The sequence below is a fragment of the Hemibagrus wyckioides genome, linkage group LG11 (genome assembly GCF_019097595.1).
Source record: "Hemibagrus wyckioides isolate EC202008001 linkage group LG11, SWU_Hwy_1.0, whole genome shotgun sequence".
Lineage (NCBI taxonomy): Eukaryota > Metazoa > Chordata > Actinopteri > Siluriformes > Bagridae > Hemibagrus > Hemibagrus wyckioides.
Window position 1 is genome coordinate 1,250,883 of NC_080720.1, and position 20,131 is coordinate 1,271,013.

Sequence of the window (20,131 nt, forward strand, 5' to 3'; positions counted from 1 at the left end):
ACTGCATGTACCTCTTGTTTCCTAAGTCAGAACTATATTTGACCTAGCATGTTTTTGACACAGTGACACATTTCTAGAACCTCGTCATTTTTGAACCTCGTCATTTGAGGGGTCCTCAAAAGATCAAAAAGTGTTTTTTGTCACATAGAGGTGGTTAAGACAGGAGAAGGTAAAGAAATGTTCATTTACGCTACAGGATAAGATACTTGGTGGAATTATAAAATGTTGTAATGCAAAGCAATCAGTCATTAGAAAACAGGAATATATAGGAATACATACATACATAGGAATACATAGGAATACTACCTCAAGGCTGGGTACGATAATAAGACAGATTTACAACTGGTATCAGAAGCTAGACAATTAAATGGAATGACAAAAGGGCTTAAAACTGGTAGCTAATTATATAAGTGACTAATCACATTAAACTGGTGAAACCGAATAGGGGTCTGAATGAAACACATGACCCAGCTGAATGAAACACACAACCCAGGAAGAGTTTGTCTAAAATTGCAGGGCTGTCCTCTAGTATGGCAGGGAAATGTCCAAGATATCTGTGACACCTGTATTTGTTTAGGATTAGCTGACAGATGTCTTCCTGGAAAAATCTTAGAATGATTTCTATTTTTATCAAACAAAACTTCCTAGTAGCTAAATGGTGACCTTGTCCTCTCTGCACATTCTTTTATGTCTACCCTTTCATATTCTCTAACATAATGTTATTACTCGCATGAAATTCCATCATTGGAATGACCTCTTAATTAAAAAAAAAAACCTTGCAGCATTTACAGTCTATATACATGAAATGCAATTATCATCATGATGAGCAGGAAATCAATGCTAAGATTCTAAACAATGACTGAAACACTTCCACACCTTATTTTAAGTTAAACAGGAGCTTAGCAATGTAGTACTTTTTAAAGGAAATAGAATTTAAATTAGACTTTAAGAATAATATAAAGAAAAAAATCTTTTTATCATGAAAGAGTAATGGATTTACAGTTCCAAAGTAAATGTAAGGCACAGCAACACAAATTAAAATAAATTTTTCTTTAAAACATTTTTTGAAAAATTATGTTCCTAAAATCATATTCGTCAGCATTACAATGGATCCTGTGACGATACCAAGAACTATTTCATAAGAACTAAGTGTAATAACTAGGCAACAAACATGCCAGGAAATTGCTGTACTTTCCTAGGCATGAGTCACATCCCAGCATCATCAAGCTTCAACTGTTTGGCCCTTAAGCACGTCCCTTAACTATTCACTTGTGTCCTGTATAAGATATAAAAACTGCAACCAAATGACTTAAATGTAAATGGGACAACAGTCTGAGCAATTAATCTCACCAGTTGATTCTCTCCACTCTCTCTCACTTTATCATGTGGTTATGCCTTCTATAAAATGGGAGAAGGCTGTCCATAGAGAGCCTGGCAAAGTACCATGATCAACTGGTGATTTGTAGTATGGATGGTACAGTATCACTAAACTGACCCTGTTCAGACCCTAGAATTATGTATTGTTCTGATTTTCAGGGTCACTCTGAATTTTCAGATTTATTAAATTCAGCAATGTAATTTGATTGGATGTCTAGAAGGTTATGTAATTAGGGCATTCCAGTGATAGAACAGGTTAGACCAGTAACACTGTTAGCTGCAGCAGTACTGGGTAGATATAAAAGAGTGCTGAGAGAGGACAAGGACACCTGCAGACTTGCACAGAGATAGAGAGCTGAATACAAAGATGCTGAGACTCCAGTGTGTGTTCGTGGCCCTGGTCTTGTATTTAAAAGGTAAGGTATTTGCAAGGATCACTCTTAGCTCATATAGCTCATGTTATGCAATTACTATTAGGTCAAAATAAACTGTTGAAGAGAAAAACAACTGAACTGCTGCTTGGATATTCGTTGTTTTTTTTTTGTTGTTTGTTTTTTCAAAGTCAACATCGCATTTTCTGACAAATATTCTTTCTCTCATTTTAGGTTCCCTTTGCCAGCTCAGTGGTAGGTACTTCTCTTAATCACTCTCACTGTTTTCTGGAGGCATTTTGATTCATCAGTTTTACTCAGTTAGAACTTGATTGTTGACACTGAAATTGTAACTCATGTTTTTATTTCAGAATGTGGCAGTGCACCTTTTAATACCCGTATTGTGGGTGGACAGAATGCTTCAGCTGGGGCGTGGCCATGGCAGGTTAGTATACAGAGCCCTGTATATAAAGGTCATTTCTGTGGAGGATCCCTCATCAACAAAGACTGGGTTCTGACAGCAGCCCACTGTTTCTCCAGGTACAATTTTATACATAACACTGTACAAATATTTCTCAGAAAATTAACAAATGACTAAATACTTATATTTTTTTCTTAATTCCTTCAGCACTAGCAATTCTGGCCTGACTGTGTATTTGGGGAAACAGACTTTAAATGGCCCTAATCCCAATCAAATTTCAAGAGGTGTTAAACAGGTGATCCTTCACCCCAACTACAACAGTGCAACCCAAAACAATGACATTGCCCTTCTGCTTCTGAACTCCTCCGTCACCTTCACAAACTACATCAGACCAGTGTGTCTTGCAGGTCAAGGCAGCAGTTTTCCAACTGGAACCAGCTGCTGGATCACAGGCTGGGGAAGCATCGCATCTGGAGGTAAAATACATAGACATGCATGCACACACACACATGCAGGTTCCTATGCACAAGTAAACATACTCATATTGTACTTATTAGGCAAATCTCAGCATGTTTCATTTGCATTATCATATAAGTGTCTCAGTAGTAGAAGAGGTGCATTTGGCATATGGTTTTTCATCAGTGCTCAAAAGACAAAAAAGTGTGTAAGGATTCTGAAATGCCTGTAGAGGCTACAACTACTCTAGACCAAGCTCCCTGAGATAAAGGGTTGTGAATAGTTGTTGTTCATGTACCTGAAGCCAGATCTCAAGAAAGAAAATGGGTGCATAGTTGGGTTCTAGCAGTCAATCTGGGGTATAATTTGTTACCTTTCTAAGATATGTTTGTATTTGTTTGTGTGTAGTGCAACTTCCATATCCTGGTGTGCTGCAGGAGGCAATGGTGCCCACTGTCAATACATATCTTTGTGATTTTCTACTGGGATTTGGATCCATTACTACAAACATGATGTGTGCTGGTTATCTCCAAGGAGGCACAGACACCTGCCAGGTACACACAGAGTCACAGATAATAACATGAACAAATATCTGAATAATGTGTAAATAAACCTTAAAGTGTGAACATAATGGAATTTATTATGGTCCAAACAAAAACAGCAGAACTTATGTTACTCTTTTAAAGGGGGATTCTGGAGGTCCATTGGTGACTAAACAGGGTGCGGTCTGGATTCAGGCTGGTATCACTAGCTGGGGTAGGGGCTGTGCTCAGATGAACTCACCTGGTGTGTACACTCGGGTATCTCAGTACCAGAACTGGATATCCAGCATCATCAACCAAAATCTGCCTGGCTTTATCACGTAAGACATTATTTGGTCATGAACATTAAATATATGTATATACAAAGCAATCTCAGGCCAGGAGTCATTGATTTACATAAACTCACTAACTCTTGTTCATAATGTGTTTTTGTGTCTTGCCAGGTACTAACACAATGGGACAACATGAGGCTGTACTGATGGATCAGGCAACAAGAAAGCATCTTATTTTACCAATGTGTATATGTTAACCATATGGGTCTATATTTATTTATTTTTTACAAACATGAATCCAAAAAATCAAAACATTGTCATTGTATATAAGCTTTGTTGTAATAAAGATGACTATAGTGAAAATCCACATTTTGTAATGTGTTTTAATCATTTTTAATGTTTTACTTAATATTTACACAATTAAAGAGTATTTACCAGCATAAACCTCTTGGTTGGTGAGCTATCACTTGATGTAGCTTAAATATTGAAAACATTCTATAAATAAACATTTTTTCAGTTTAAGTCTAAAATATATAGTCACATTTCCACAGTCTGAAGCTATCTCAGATCATTAGCTCACCTCATTTAACATGTATTTAGTCATAATATATGCAGCTTGCCAAACTGCCTCATAAAATGTACATTCACATCATCTACCACTCATAGTTTTAGCAATAATCTCCCAGAGATATCATCTTTGATTGGATCACCATCTGACCCCACAGATCAGGGTTGTGTCTCCTTGCTGGTGTTGTACTTTTCTTTGATCATACTGTTTTACTTGATAGGCTAGAAAATGTCGTTGGAGTTAAGGGAACAGCCCTCTGGAGCCTCAGTCTTATGCTTTACACATACTAAGGTTATGTTTGTTCTTCCACAAGGTTCAGTTTTAGGCCCACTCCTGGAAAATGTATTCATAAACATGGTAGTAGATTCTCTCATCCCTTATGCTGATGACACACAGCTATATGTTTCGGCCAGATGATAGACACCATCTTAAAATCCATCTTGAATTACTGTAATGTCTTGCTTTCTGGATGTTCCAGGAGGAGCAAGATTCAAGATTCAAGAAGCTTTATTGTCATTTTAACCACATATAGCTGACATAGTACATAGTGAATTGAAACAATGTTTCTCCAGGACCTGGTGCTACATAAACATACAATATACTGTAAAGATCAAACATAAGAACAACACAAAGCTACGACCGAAAGTTCGTCCAAGCCACATAAAGTGTAAAGTGTGCAGCTAGGTGCAAACAAAGCAATGACAAGACAATGCAAAAAATAATAAATACAAAAAAGACAACACAAAAACACAGGACACTTAGCACCGAAAAAAAAGAAAAAGAATGTGCAATGAAATGTAAATGAAATGTAATAAAATGAGTTGATGATGAACTTTGGGGCCTGACAACAAGTATTGTGCAAAAATACAATATAGCAGTTGAGGTAGAAATAAACATAAATATAAATATAGCAGCAGATGAAAAACACAGGGGGTGAGGTAGTGCAATAAGTATCGAACAATATAAGTTATGTGTGTGTGTGAGTGTGTTTGTGTCCACACAGGTGAGAGATAGAGAGTGTGGGTGTGTGTATGTGTGTGTGAGAGACAGAAAGTTATGTACAGTTCAGTCCTGAGTCTGTGTGTGTGTGTGTGTGTATGTGTGTATGAGAGAGAGAGTTTTGTACAGTTAAGTCCTGGGTGTTGAGGAGCCTGATGGCTTGAGGAAAGAAACTATTCAACAGTCTGGTTGTGAGGCCCGAATGGTCCGGTACCTCTTTCCAGATGGCAGGAGGGTGAAGAGTGTGTGTGAGGGGTGTGTGGGGTGTGTAAGAGTGTGTGTGAGGGGTGTGTGGGGTGTGTAAGAGTGTGTGTGAGGGGTGTGTGGGGTGTGTAAGAGTGTGTGTGAGGGGTGTGTGGGGTGTGTAAGAGTGTGTGTGAGGGGTGTGTGAGGTCATCCACAATGCTGTTGGCTTTGCAGATGCAGCATGTAGTGTAAATGTCCGTGACAGAGGGGAGAGAGACTCCAATGATCTTCTCAGCTGTCCTGACTATCCGCTGAAGGGTCTTGCGATCTGAGACGGTGCAATTCCCAAACCAGGCAGTGATGCAGCTGCTCAGGACGCTGGTCCCTCTGTAGAACACAGTCAGGATGGGGGGAGGGAGATGGGCTTTCCTCAGCCTCCTCAGGAAGTAAAGGTGCTGCTGGGCTTTCTTGGTGATGGAGCTGGTGTTGAGTGACCAGGTGAAGTTCTCTGCCAGATGAACACCAAGGAATTTGGTGCTCTTGACGATCTCCACAGAGGATCCGTCAATGGACAGCAGAGAATGGTCACCCTGTGCTCTCCTGAAGTCAACAAACATCTCTTTAGTCTTGTTGATGTTCAGAGACAGGTTGGTGGCTCTACACCATGCTGTTAGCTGCTGCACCTCCTCTCTGTAAGCTGACTCGTTGTTCTTGCTGATGAGACCCACCACAGTCATGTCATCGGCAAACTTGATGATGTGGTTGGAGCTGTGCATTGCTTCACAGTTGTGAGTCAGCAGAGTGAACAGCAGTGGACTGAGCACACACCCCTGAGGAGCTCCAGTGCGCAGTGTGGTGGTGCTGGAAATGCTGTTCCCGATCTGGACTGACTGAGGTCTCCCAGTCAGGAAATCCAGGATCCAGTTGCAGAGAGAGGTGTTCATGCCCAGCAGGTTCAGCTTCTCAATCAGCTGCTGAGGGATGATTGTGTTGAATGCTGAACTGAAGTCTATGAACAGCATTCGTACATATGTGTCCTTACAGTCCAGGTGTGTGAGAGCAAGGTGGAGGGTTGTGGTGATGGCATCATCCATGGAACGGTTAGGGCGATACGCAAACTGCAAGGGGTCCAGTGAGGCTGGTAGCTGTGTTTTGATGTGCCTCATGACGAGCCTCTCGAAGCATTTCATCACAACTGGTGTGAGTGCGATGGGACAATAGTCATTGAGGCAGGGAGACTTCTTTGGCACAGGGACGATGGTCGTTGTCTTGAGGCACGTTGGGATGATAGAGCTGCTCAGCAAGATGTTGAAGATGTCAGTGAAGATGTCTGCCAGCTGCTCTGCACACTCCCTGAGCACTCTGCCAGGAATGTTGTCTGGTCCAGCAGACTTCCATGGGTTAACTCTGCTAACCTTGCTGTTGTGTTGTTCTGTGCCTCAAACCGAGCGTAGAAGTCATTCAGTGCGTCTGGGAGGGAGGTGTCACTGTCACAGGCAGGTGAAGTTGTCCTGTAGTTGGTGATCGCCTGGATGCCCTGCCACATGCGCCGGGAGTCTCCGCTGTTCTGGAAGTGGCCGTGGATTCTCTGGGCGTGCGCGTGCTTCGCCTCTCTGATGGCTCAGGACAGTTTGTCCCAAGCTGTTTTTAAGGCCTCCCTGTCCCCTGCTCTGAAGGCAGAGTCTCTCGACTTCAGGAGAGCACGCACTTTTGCAGTCATCCACGGCTTCTGGTTGGAGCATGTGGTGATGGTCTTGGAGACGGTCACGGAATCGATGCACTTCCCGATGTAGCCGGTCACTGATGCCGTGTATTCCTCCAAGTCAATAGAGTCGCCGTTGGTTGCAGCCTCCCTAAACATGTCCCAGTCAGTGCACTCAAAACAGTCCTGAAGAGCTGAGATGGCTCCTGCTGGCCAGGTTTTAACCTGTTTCAGAACCGGTTTAGAGCGTGTGGGAGATAATTTTGTAAATGAGAATATATGTATAAGGTATGTGTGAAATAATCAGGAGGACAGCAGGAGTGAGTTCTCAGGTAAAGGTTTATTCGTTAGGTCGTTTGAGCTTAAGAACAATATAAGGTTTAACACGGCATGTTGGCCTGTCACGGGCCTTGCACACAGGCTGCAAGGGCTTTGAAGAACAAATAGTTGTATCAATGATGTCAGTCTGGCAGGCTTTCTCTGCGGTACCAGGCTTTCCAAACTTGGACCAATCAATGGCAGAGACGCACCCTAGATTGTTATGGTCAATCTTCGCTCCATTGGTACCTTGAGCGGTAGTGAGCTCATCATGAAGTAAACGCAGCGCGTGTTGGATGGCAATGGTGGTACCAGGCGAAATATCTAGAGAACGTACGTGGAAGACAGCGGATAAATCAGAAAATAGTTAATTTAATAGTTAATTTAATAGTTATTTTCTAATAAATAGAAAATAGTGTAAAAGTTAATAAAAGAAAGGGGTGTTGGTCCCTGAAGAACTGAGAACTTACCCATGCTGTCTCCTGAAGAAGAATGAGGTATTGGCGAGAGTGAGGCCAAAGACAATCCCACTGGTGGGGGCGGAAACGCCCAATTTTTAATATAATGATTCAGGAAAGTTTAATTATAATGGTATTCGAAAAGTTGTAAATCCAAAGATAATGGTGTAAAAAAAGAATCTAAAAGGTCAAAAAAGAAAGATGGGTGGGATTGTCTAGGCAAAGAACCAGTGACGTGTTGCATTGGGAAGATAAGGGAAATGTATATAAAGGCTGTAGTTGGAGTTCCCCGGGTAGAGGTTGTTGGGACGTTCATGCGTGAGCATCTCAATTCTTGTATCAGCGCTGATTACAAAATAAAATCTCTTATCTGTATTCATCTAGTCTGCTTGATTGGCTTATTTAGTTTTGAGGCCTTACTAACTATGAGTCTCACTCAGACTGAGCTGTCGGGTCAGTGTGGAGCTGGAGTCAGATTTCAGTAGTGAGTACAGTAGATTTTTATTCCACAAGCGTCTGATGAGTGGTCTGTATGCTGGAATAAACATCACAGAGATGTGGTCTGAGTAGCTGAGGTGGGAGCACGATACGTGCCGGGAATGTTTGTGTAAACAACATCCAGCATGTTCGCCCCCCTCGTAGCAAAGTCCACATGCTGATGGACTTTAGGGAGCACTGTTCTGAGATTTGCATGATTGAAATCTCCGGTGATGATAAACCAGCTCCAGTTAGTCTAGAATGCAGCAGCTAGAGTCCTAACTAGAATCAGAAGACATGAACACTTCACTCCAATCTTGTCCACACTGCACTGGCTCCCAGTCCAATTTCACATTGGGGTGGTGGAAGCTCAAGTTGTTAAGGCTCTGGGTTGTTGACTGGAAGATCAAGCTGATGGGGTTCAAGCTGCCATCATTGGGCCCTTGAGAAAGGTCCCTAACTCACCTTGCTCCAGGGGCACTGCATCATGGTTGACCCTGCACTCTGACCCAAACCCACAGGGATGGGATATGTGAAGAAAGAATTTTACTATGCAGTAATGCATATGTGACAAATAAAGATAATAACATTGTGCACAACACCTTCTGGTCGGTGCTCTATGAGGTGAAAACTTCTGAAAATTCTGGGTGTAATGTGGGACCAGTCAGTGGGATGTGGTCAGCTGGTATCAACAAGGGATCAGGAAGGCTACTTATGCAAGATTCCTAACTCACTAACTGTACAAAATTGTGAGTCATGTTCTTAAATGCTGATTAAATCTTTCAATCTGTCTCTGGGCAGTAAAAAATGATGAGAATCATTTTGTCCTCCAACAATTCCAAAAGTTTGCAGAGTGTCCATGAAATGAACATAGTGCTTGGTCCAACAGAAATAATACAATGTAGTACATTGTATGGCCATATGTCTGTGGGCATCTGAACACTGAATATCTCAACCAATAATCAAAAAAATGTCACAGATAGAGTGCATCTACTGTAGTATCCATGGTTAATATATTTCATATTTCACCAATTTATTTAAGCTTTGTTGTAATAATGGTGAATGTGCATAATCTGCTTGAATGGCACTACAGATAACCTAGATATTATTACTGTAATTGTCTTCCCTTAATTAATTATAACTGCTTACAATTACATAACTATTACCTGCATAAACATCTTGTTTTCTGAGTCATAACTATATATATGTGACCTAGCAGATGTTTGACACAGTGAAACATTTCTATATATTACAATATTTTAAACCAAATTTCTGATGGGTGTAATCATGACTATTATTTTTATAAGTGTTATAGGTAGGCAGAGTCTTTACTAAAATGCTGACAGATGCAACCAATCATGTCCAGGGAGTGGATATACAAACCCCTTGAGACCTGGAAGTGGAAATGGAGAACTGAGTTGAGTTTGAGAGTGTGGTTCGGTTTTTGGATACTGGCAATTGTTTAATTGATTTCTGTTTTTGAGCACTGTGCATGGCTGTTTGCTTTCTTTTGTTTGCTTTCTTCTTTTTCTTTCTTCAGTGTTACTTTTTTGTGATTTGCTGACGATGTTTTTGCTCATGATGTGTTTTTCATTTCTTTTCCTCATCCAGTCAATGCACTACCTGCAGCTGATGCTACACTGGACCAAAGAGTTTGTGAACAGGAAATTATGTCTTGTGACTGTCACGTTTCACCTTCCCCTGTCCTGTTGCCGCAAACACTTCCAGGTCAAAGGCGATCTTAGATCGAGCACTTCCCAGGTCGGCTGCTTACTTCTTAAATGCTTTCACTCTTTTTGCTTTTCATTTAAGGACACTCCCATCATTCTTTCGCCACCAGATGGTCTTAACAGCTTCCCTGTGTTTCTATAAGTCATCCCACCATATTTTTCTCTAGTGCTTTTCCAGTTTTTTTGATCCACGCCAGTTTTCTGGTTTTTGCTGCTCCGATTTCTCCTGTTTGGATATTTTTTCTCTCTCTGGATGTTCTGTGTATATTTGCCCAGTTTGTCATTGCACAAGCATGGATTATACTTCATAAACCATGCTACTTTATCTCCCCTGTATTGTATTGTACTGTACTGTATTGTAAACAACCCATTGCTATCAGGAACTGTGTTGTTTCCCCCTTTTTGCCCTTATTAAACTCCCTTACCTAACTCCTGTCTGCCGTCCTGCATTTGGGTCTGTTCCACTCACACTATTGACAGCGACATAATACACACATGTAGAGGTTTGGTTCTGTTTAGCTTATTAGGCAAGGAGCTGGTCTAATCTGGTCAGATTAGGATGGAGTGCCATGTGGAGCTAGTGTGCTTTGGTTTTATTGTTTTCACTGATTTAGCACTGCACTTGTCCCTCTCTCTGCATGTTCCTGGCTGGCTTGTTTTGTTACTTTTGTATGTATTGTATATATTGCTTTTGCACATGCTTACAGTTGTAAATAAATCATAATGTTATGGCAAGGTGTCTTGGTTGTCACTTGAATCAGAATGCTGGCAGTGTTTGCCACACAAGCCAGGAAGAGTTCGAATAAAATTACAGAGTTGCCCTCTGGTCTGGCAGGGAAATATCAAAGGTATCTATGAAACCTATATTAGTTTAGGATTAGTTGACTGATGTCTTCCTGGAAAATCTTACGCAATGAATTATTTCATCAAACAAAACCTCCTAGAAGCTAAATCAAAAAATAGTATAATTTTTGCTTAAATATATTAAGATCTCGGCATATTAGCATTAAGCAGGTGACCTTGTCCTCTCTGGACATTCTTTTATGTCTACCCTTTTATATTCTCTAGCATTACAATGTTATTAGTCTCATCTATACCATCAATGGAATGACTTCCTGTTGAGTAAAGAAAAAACTAGCAGCATTTACAGTCTACATACATGACCTGCAATTATTATAATGATGAGCAGGAAATCAGTGCTAAGATCCTGAACTATGCCAGAAACATTCCACACCTTATTTTAAATTCAGTAGAAATGTAGCACTGTAGAGGTGTTTTTGTTTGTTTTCTCTCTTTTCTTTAAAGAAAGTAGCATTTTATAGCATTTAACAATTCTAGAAAGAAAAAATTGTGAATGAAATGACATTCCAAAAGGCTTATTCATCAAAATTACAGTGGATCCTACACCAAGAACTATTGACAAACAAACATGCCAGGAACCTGCTGTACTTTCCCAAGCAAGATGGGAATCTGAAAACACATGGACTCTGAAAACATGAAACAATTCTTGTTGTAATGTGGGACCAGTTAGTGGGATGTGGTCAGCTGATATCAACAAGGGATCAGGAAGGCTACTTATGCAAGTTTCTAACATAACTTACTGTACAAACTTATGAATCATGTTCTAATAAGTTTATAAATCTTTCAATCAGACAATCTGTCTCTGAAAACACTGAGAAAACAGTGTTTTCTGAAAAACTCAGAAAACACTGGTGAGAATCACTTTGTGCCCCAACAATTCGAAACATTTTCAAAGTGTCCATGATATGAACATAGTGCCTGCTCCACCCGAACACTGTACATTATATGACCAGAGGTATGTGGGCGGGAAAACACTGAACATCTCAACTATTGGGGTTCATCAGAAAAAGTCATACAAAGGTTGCATCTACTGTAGTGTCCAGCTTTGTTGTCAGAGCAAATATTTGAAAACGAGACACTTATGTTGACAGTTTTTCCAATTAAAAAGCCATTATTTTGAGAGTTGAAAACAAAAGAACTTGATCAGTTGAGTTGTTCCCCTTTTGCTGTTATTAAAGCCCCCACTATCCAGAGAAGCTGTTATTTAGATATTGCACTCTGGATACTTTTGTACAAGAGCTCATTCACTGATGTCCAGCAAGAAGGCCTGGATTAAAATCATTGTTCCAATTCATCCCAGAAGTGTTCAGTGGATTTATATATTTCATATATCACCATTCTATTTAGATTCTATAGATTACATTCTATATAGGACCTCATGCAAGTGGTGGAGATGGTCAGACCAGGTGAAGGTGTCAGAGAAAAAAATAATATAGCCAGCTTTGAATTATATACCTAGCTTTAAAAGTAGCTTAGAAAATAATGTACTCAATGCTCTAAGCTCTGACTTAGCAATATTCTGCCTAAAAGCAGTGTGTATCTATCAAGAATTATTTAGCCATTGATTAAGTAGTTGGCTTTGATTAATACTAGTCTATAATAATCAGGTATAACCTTTATGATAATCATAGTCTCTATAATAATCATGCAGAATTATCAATAGTAGCGTGCTAGCGTAATAACCACACTGAGACTGGAAATAGAAAAGAGAAATTTATTGGAACATTAGGAGTTACAACTCAGTCAGTCAGCCTATCCAGTGGGATCAGTGGGACCGAAGAGTCAGTTGTAGAAGATGGGATCTCAGGTTCCTGAGGAGAAGTTGGAGAGTAATCAGTGGGAGAAATTGGAGGTGAATAGATAGGAGAAGATTGGGGAATATCGTGAATACTGTAAGGCAAAGGCGCAAATCCAGGAGAACGTTGGGGGACATCAGGGGAACAAGGAGGTGAAGAAGAGTCAGAGGAAGAATCATCAGAGGAGATCTCAACAGGGAAGTCCTCAGGTGGTGCGTGTCCAATGCCAGTAGAAGGTCTGAGTAGACTGATCACAGGTTGTGGGGTGAAATTGGGTGTTCTGATCAAGACAGACGGCATCTCTCACGATGTGGTGAGTGAGGTGAGGAGACTCAGGAATAGAGGATTCAGATAGGTGTTCCAGGAAACCAGTAAGTTCAATGGCCAGGCAGTACAGCTGATACTGGCGATAGCATCGCAGAGCACTCCTGGGACCTCTCCGGAAGATAGCGCGGTGGGCTGACTGAGCTAGAAGGAAGAATGGGAAATGGGAAGAGATGAGTGAAGTGCATATTGCGTGACTATGTAATCAACAAGAGAGAGCATGCACTAAGGCAAGAGGAACACAGTGTGGGGAGTAGGCTAGGTTACTGTGACATGACAGTGGTAGGTGGCTAGGGGAGACAATAGCATTGGAATACCAGTAACCCACAGCGATGAAAAGAGGGACGGATATGAGGCAGCATAATGGCAAGGCTTATTTTAAAAAATTAAAAAATAAAACTTAGATCAAGCAGGTAGAGAAAAGTCAGAATGACATATAGGAAGAGATCAGGATACTTACACATTGTTGTGGAGGGCGACGTGCAAGGTCAGGATGATCTGAGGAAGCAACTTGGGAGGTGCCGGTCAAATGAAGTCGATGAGGAAGTGGCGCTTATAAGTAAGCGCTATTTTTTTCTAAAAATTGTTGACTTGGCCTAAAAGGGGAACTGGAGAGGAGGAAAACTGACATCATCGAGGGGAGGATGATATTAATTTAGGGGCGGTAGGGGGACAAATACGAAAATAATGGGAAATGGTAAAACGTATGTAAATTAAGGAAGAAGGGATTAAAGTAGCCATACACTGAATATAATGGGAAATTGCTGGAAATATTTAAATTAGAGAAAAGGAGGCGTCATGGGGCACCTGAGGTATAAGTAGAGGGGAACTTTTCGGGGTTTTCAGACCAGCTGCTCTCTTCAGAAATGCATGTTGTTGACTGCATGGCTGAATAAAGAAACCTGCTTCTTCTCATCTGCTGACTGAGATCTCCTTTATGTTGGCTAAGTTTTTATAGTTTGTTGAGTTCATTGGGTAAGATTATGGAAAGCTAAGAGAAATAGACACAATCTAAAATTCCACCCTGTGATATGTCCACTCGGAGGGAGTTCTGAGTTCCAACAGAGGAGTGTATGACAATGTCCAAACAGGCTGCAGCATATGGATGATGGGGCATTGCACAGTGTCCATGAGACTCTGGAAAATTGCGGGCACCCTGTGCAGCCTGAACAGGAAAATATGGTCTAGGGTGGAGATGAACCGGGCTGTACTGAGCCTCTCCACCAGGTCCCCCAGTGGAAAGCAAGGGGTAACTGTCAAACACCCAAAACTGGTTAAGCCTGCCGAAGTCATTGCATAGGTGTAGGCTCCAATCAGGCTTTGGCACAATCACAATGGGGCTGGACCAGGCAGTTACAGCCAGTAGTTGACTTGGCCAACCCTCTCAAGGACTGTGTATGGGCCCTGCGATTTTTCCAAGAACTTGCAAGTGGAGTTGGGGAATAGGATCAGCACTTTATTGCCTGGATGAAATTCTCTTGATTGGGTGGGACCATTGTAGTCCCTTTGCTGGTCTCATTGGGCTGCTTCCATATGTTTCCATACAATGGGGCTAATTTTGAAAATATGTTTTTGCATTTCCTGCTCTTGGGCCACGTCAAACAGTCCCTGAGGTCGCTGTAGGAAAAGCAGCTTGAATGGGGTGAAGCCAGTGGATGAGCTTTTCAGTCAGTGAAGAGGAGGTCCCAGTACCTCACAGCCTCACCTACCACCCTCTGGAACATCCTCTTCAGCATTTGGTTGAAGCATTTAAACACTCTATCTATCTGAGGATAGTAGAAGGATATCCTCAGGTATTTCACCTGCAACAGACAACGCAGATCATCTATGAGACAGGAGTCGAAAGGCATACCTTGGTTGGTTAAGACGTCTTTTGGTATTTCCACTCAGCTGAAAAAGAGCATCAGCTTCTGAAGAGGGGCTGCCACAGGGTAACAATTGGCATAGTCGAGGATGACAATGATGTCCTCATGATCCCAGTCTGACTTTCGGCAGAAGCCCGAGAATGTCCATGCCAATCCATTCAAAGGGGACACTTTCGATGAGGAATGGAATAAGCAGCACGGAAGCATGGTCGGGGTCTGCCATTGTCTTCTTGGTTGGGCCTGAGGGCTCCTTGTGGGGAAGTCACACTCTAAGAGCAGAGGAACAGGCAAATCTGGGATTGCACCCACTAGGAGTGGCCACTCCCACTCTCAGTTCCAGATGTTTACCTGTGCCGGACCTCACAGATATTGCCATGAACACACAGCACTGGGTCCCTCCTGGCATTTCTGTGTAGTCCATGACAGAGGGCCTGCACTACTGGAGTCTAAAAGGGCTCATATGGGCCATCCATTCCTCTATGGTGACAGTGGGAACCTTCATCGTCATGATAGATTGGAGCACGCTGCTGGCTAACCATGTTTCATTGGCTCAGGGTGGTGTTGGCAGTTCTTGCTCGCTTGGCATGGGCTTGTTGAGTATAGGGCCCATGGCAGGACAGTTGTCTGGATGCCTTCCCCAGCATGCTTTCAAGGGCCTCCAACATCACATGGCTCCTGAGTCACTGCCTGCTGCTGTAGGCTAGTCTCCAGGAGGTGCTTCAGAATTTGTTCCATACTGGGTGGGGAGGATGTGGCTGTTGTGTTCATGCATGCATTCTCCACCAGATACTGCGACTCAAGCTGTGAGGGCAGAACAAAGACACCAGAGCCAGCACTTTTTGAACAGGAAACGTGCAGGATTTTTTTTACAGTGAGCAAAGTGGGAAACAAAAGATGTCTTTAGCAGTCAGCTGGACAATTTCAGCAAAATAAATTTGTAACCATGGTATGGCAAACAGATCAGACAGCTCAGGAGGCAGCAACAAGGTGATATCCATGAGCCTGGTGAGGCACAGCAATGTAAGGTAGTGTCATCGAACTTTGGTATCCTCAGCCTGTTCAGCAAACAAAAAGAGAGATTACAAATGCATGTTAGTTCTTTTGCAGCATACCATTTTAGCACTGTGGAATCGCTATGCTGATGCTGCCCTCTCCTCTCCTCAGTGAAGGTGGATGCAGTTCTGGTGCGCTGTGATTAGCTGGAGAAATTTACCTCCAGTGATGCCACCCTGCATTGCAAGCACCCGCTTTCTGGATGTCCACAACAATGGGGTACTAAAATGACGCTGTCTGTTCAGCTCCCAAACTGTAGTAGCAGGAGGAGTGGAGAATTGCTGCTGAATGGTGGTTGTGCAGGCCTCGCCATCACAAGTGAAAGTCCATAATCAACTTTTATGGTACTACAAGCTACCTGGTCTAGATAACATTCCTATAATCATCATCCCTAATTAATTATAACTACTACAGTATACATAACAAATATTACCTGCATTTACTTCTTGTTTCCTAAGTCAGAACTATATTTGACTTAGCAGATTTTTGACACAGTGACACATTTCTAGAATCTAGTCATTGTTGATCAGGGGTCCTCAACAGAAAAGATCAATATAATAAGTCCACAATTTACTCTACATGAATAGGGTTTTAAAATAAGAGAAGTAGGTACCATCAGGTTTGGAAAAGGAACATGTAAGGAGAAAAAGCTTCATACTAATGAGTGCTGCTTTTTGTCACATAGAGGTGGTGAGGACAGGAGCAGGTGCAAAATTGTTCATTTACACTACAGGATAAGATACCTGGTGGAAACATAAAATGTTGTAATGCAAAGCAAAGCAGTCAATAGAAAACAGGAATACATAGAAACTAGATCACAACTAGTATCAGAAGCTAGACAATTAGATTGTATGACAAAATGGCTTAAAACAGGTAGCTAATTATGTGAGTGACTAATCATATTAAACAGGTGAAGGTATCTGTGAAACCCATATTTATTCAGGATTAGTTGACTGATGTCTTCCTGGAAAAATCTTACACAATGATTTCTATTTTTATCACCCTATATACCCTTTTATATTCTCTAACATAATGTTATTACTCTCATCAAATTCCATCATTGACTTCCTCTTAATTTAAAAAAAATTACAGTCTATATATATGTGAAATGCAATTATCATCATGATGAGCAGGAAATCAGTGCTAAGATCCTAAACACTTCCACACCTTATTTTAAATTCAGTAGAAGCTTGGCACTGTAGTGCTTTTTTAAAGGAAATAGAATTTAAATTAGACTTGAAGAAAATGCTATAAAGAAAAAAATCTTCTTAACATGAAATGGATTTACAGTTCCAGAATAAATGTAAGGCACAGCAACACAACTTAAACTATCATTATCTTTAAGACATTTTTTGAAAAATGACATTCCTAAAGTCATATTCGTTGTGACATTACAATGGATCCTGTGATGATTCCAAGAACAATTGTTTATGATCTAAGTGCAGTACTAGACAGCAAACATGCCAGGAAATTGCTGTACTTTGCTAGGCATGATTCACATCCCAGCATCACCAAGCTTCAACTGTTGGTCCCTTAAGCAAGTCCCTTAACTGCTCAGTTGTGTTCTGTATAAGATATAAAAACTGTCAACCAAATGACTGAAATGTAAATGGGACAACAGTCTGAGCAGTTAATCTCAGCAGTTGATTCTCTCCATTCTCAATGGCTTTATCCTTTGGTTATGTCTTCTAAACCAGGGGAGAAGGCTCTCCATAGAGACCCTGGCAAAGTACCATGATCAGCTGGGGATCTGTAGTACAGATGGTATCACTACACTGACCCTGTCCAGACCCTTCAGGCATTGATCTGATTCAAAGTGTCAATCTACATTTTTTTAATTTATCAAATTCAAACTATGTAATCTGACTGGATGCCTAGAAGGTTATGTAATTAGGGCATTCCAGTGATAGAACAGGTTAGACCAGTAACACTGTTAGCTGCAGCAGTACTGGGTAGATATAAAAGAGTGCTGAGAGAGGACAAGGACACTTGCTGACTTGCACAGAGATAGAGAGCTGAATACAAACATGCTGAGAGTTCAGTGTGTGTTCGTGGCCCTGGTCTTGTATTTAAAAGGTAAGGTATTTGCAAGGATCACTCTTAGCTCATATAGCTCATGTTATGCAATTACTATTAGGTCAAAATAAACTGTTGAAGAGAAAAACAACTGAACTGCTGCTTGGATATTCGTATTCGTATGGATATTGTTTTTATATCAAATTGATCGCTACAAATGTGACTGTCAGTGTTTTAGGCCGATTCTATCCTGGACGCATAGCTCAGGTGTAACTTCTAAATATACTATAACAAAAGAGTCATCACTGTATTTTGTGACACATATTCTTTCTCTCCTTTCAGGTTCCCTTTCCCAGCTCAGTGGTAGGTACTTCTCTTAATCATTCTCACTGTTTGCTGGAGGCATTTCCTCTGTTTTGCTCAGTCAGATCCTGATTGTTGACACTGAAATTGTAACTCATGTTTTTATTTCAGAATGTGGCAGTGCACCTTTTAATACCCGTATTGTGGGTGGACAGAATGCTTCAGCTGGGGCGTGGCCATGGCAGGTTAGTATACAGAGCCCTGTATATAAAGGTCATTTCTGTGGAGGATCCCTCATCAACAAAGACTGGGTTCTGACAGCAGCCCACTGTTTCTCCAGGTACAATTTTATACATAACACCGTACTAATATTTCTCAGAACTTTAACTGAACAAATGAATAAATACTTTTATTTCTTTCTTAATTCCTTCAGCACTGGCAATTCTAGCCTGACTGTGTATTTGGGGAAACAAACTTTAAATGGCCCTAATCCCAATCAAATTGCAAGAGGTGTTCAACAGGTGATCCTTCACCCCAACTACAACAGTGCAACCCAAAACAATGACATTGCCCTTCTGCTTCTGAACTCCTCCCTCACCTTCACAAACTACATCAGACCAGTGTGCCTTGCAGGTCAAGGCAGCAGTTTTCCAACTGGAACCAGTTGCTGGATAACAGGCTGGGGAAGCATCGCATCTGGAGGTAAAATACATAGACATGCATGCACACACACATGCAGGTCCCTATGCACAAGTAAACATACTCATATTGTACTTATTAGGCAAATCTCAACCACAGATGTGTTTCATTTGCATTATCATATAAGTGTCTCAGTAGTAGCAGAGGTGCATATGGCATATGGTTTTTCATCACTGCCCCAAAAGACAAACAATTGTGTAAGGATTCTGAAATGCCTGTAGAGGCTACAACTACTCTAGACCAAGCTCCCTGAGATAAAGGGTTGTGAATAGTTGTTGTTCATGTACCTGAAGCCAGATCTCAAGAAAGAAAATGGGTGCATAGTTGGATTCTAGCAGTCAATCTGGTGTATAATTTGTTACCCTTTTAAGATATGTTTGTATTTGTTTGTGTGTAGTGCAACTTCCATATCCTGGTGTGCTGCAGGAGGCAATGGTGCCCACGGTCAATACATATCTTTGTGATTTTCTACTGGGATTTGGATCCATTACTACAAACATGATGTGTGCTGGTTATCTCCAAGGAGGCACAGACACCTGCCAGGTACACACAGAGTCACAGATAATAACATGAACAAATATCTGAATAATGTGTAAATAAACCTTACAGTGTGAACATAATAGAATTTATTATGGTCAAAAGAAAAACATCAAAACTTATGTTACTCTTTTAAAGGGGGATTCTGGAGGTCCATTGGTGACTAAACAGGGTGCGGTCTGGATTCAGGCTGGTATCACTAGCTGGGGTAGGGGCTGTGCTCAGATGAACTCACCTGGTGTATACACTCGGGTATCTCAGTACCAGAACTGGATATCCAGCATCATCAACCAAAATCTGCCTGGCTTTATCACGTAAGACATTATTTGGTCATGAACATTAAATATATGTATATACAAAGCAATCTCAGGCCAGGAGTCATTGATTTACAGTAACTCACTAACTCTTGTTCATAATGTGTTTTTGTGTCTTGCCAGGTACTAACACAGAGGGACAACATGAGGATGTACTGATGGATCAGGCAACAAGAACACATCTTATTTTACCAGTGTATATATGTTAACTATACAGCTCTGTATTTATTTATTTTTTACAAACATGAATCCAAATTATCAAAACATAGTCATTGTATGTAAGCTTTACTGTAATAAAAATGACTGTAGTGATAATCATTTGTATGTACTACATGTACAAGATATTACATATTTTGTAATGTTTGTAACCATTTTTAATGTTTTATTTAATATTCACACAATTAAAGAGTATTTACCAGCATAAACAGCATGGTTGGTGAGTTATCATTTCATGTATCTTAAATATTGAAAACATTCTATAAATAA

General features: G+C 41.0%; 1 protein-coding gene across 1 annotated transcript; it reads left to right on the forward strand.

Moving 5' to 3' along the window:
- The first annotated feature begins 1,657 nt into the window (after positions 1-1,657).
- LOC131361387 (transmembrane protease serine 9-like) lies at positions 1,658-20,059 on the forward strand. Its single transcript, XM_058402452.1, has 13 exons — positions 1,658-1,793; positions 1,983-2,003; positions 2,120-2,288; positions 2,377-2,645; positions 3,034-3,179; positions 3,312-3,487; positions 17,761-17,852; positions 18,135-18,155; positions 18,267-18,435; positions 18,529-18,797; positions 19,192-19,337; positions 19,470-19,645; positions 19,769-20,059. Exons 1-13 carry the CDS (start codon positions 1,745-1,747, stop codon positions 19,773-19,775), a joined length of 1,710 nt encoding a protein of 569 aa, XP_058258435.1. The 5' UTR covers positions 1,658-1,744; the 3' UTR covers positions 19,776-20,059.
- Positions 20,060-20,131: the final 72 nt, after the last annotated feature.

Excerpts from the sequence above, each read along its gene's own strand:
- LOC131361387 (XM_058402452.1), top strand. The coding sequence starts at position 1,745 with ATGCTGAGACTCCAGTGTGTGTTCGTGGCCCTGGTCTTGTATTTAAAA. Across the intron at positions 2,004-2,119 it reads TTCCCTTTGCCAGCTCAGTG|AATGTGGCAGTGCACCTTTT; the intron begins GTAGGTACTTCT and ends TTTTTATTTCAG. Across the intron at positions 18,436-18,528 it reads GCAGCCCACTGTTTCTCCAG|CACTGGCAATTCTAGCCTGA; the intron begins GTACAATTTTAT and ends TAATTCCTTCAG.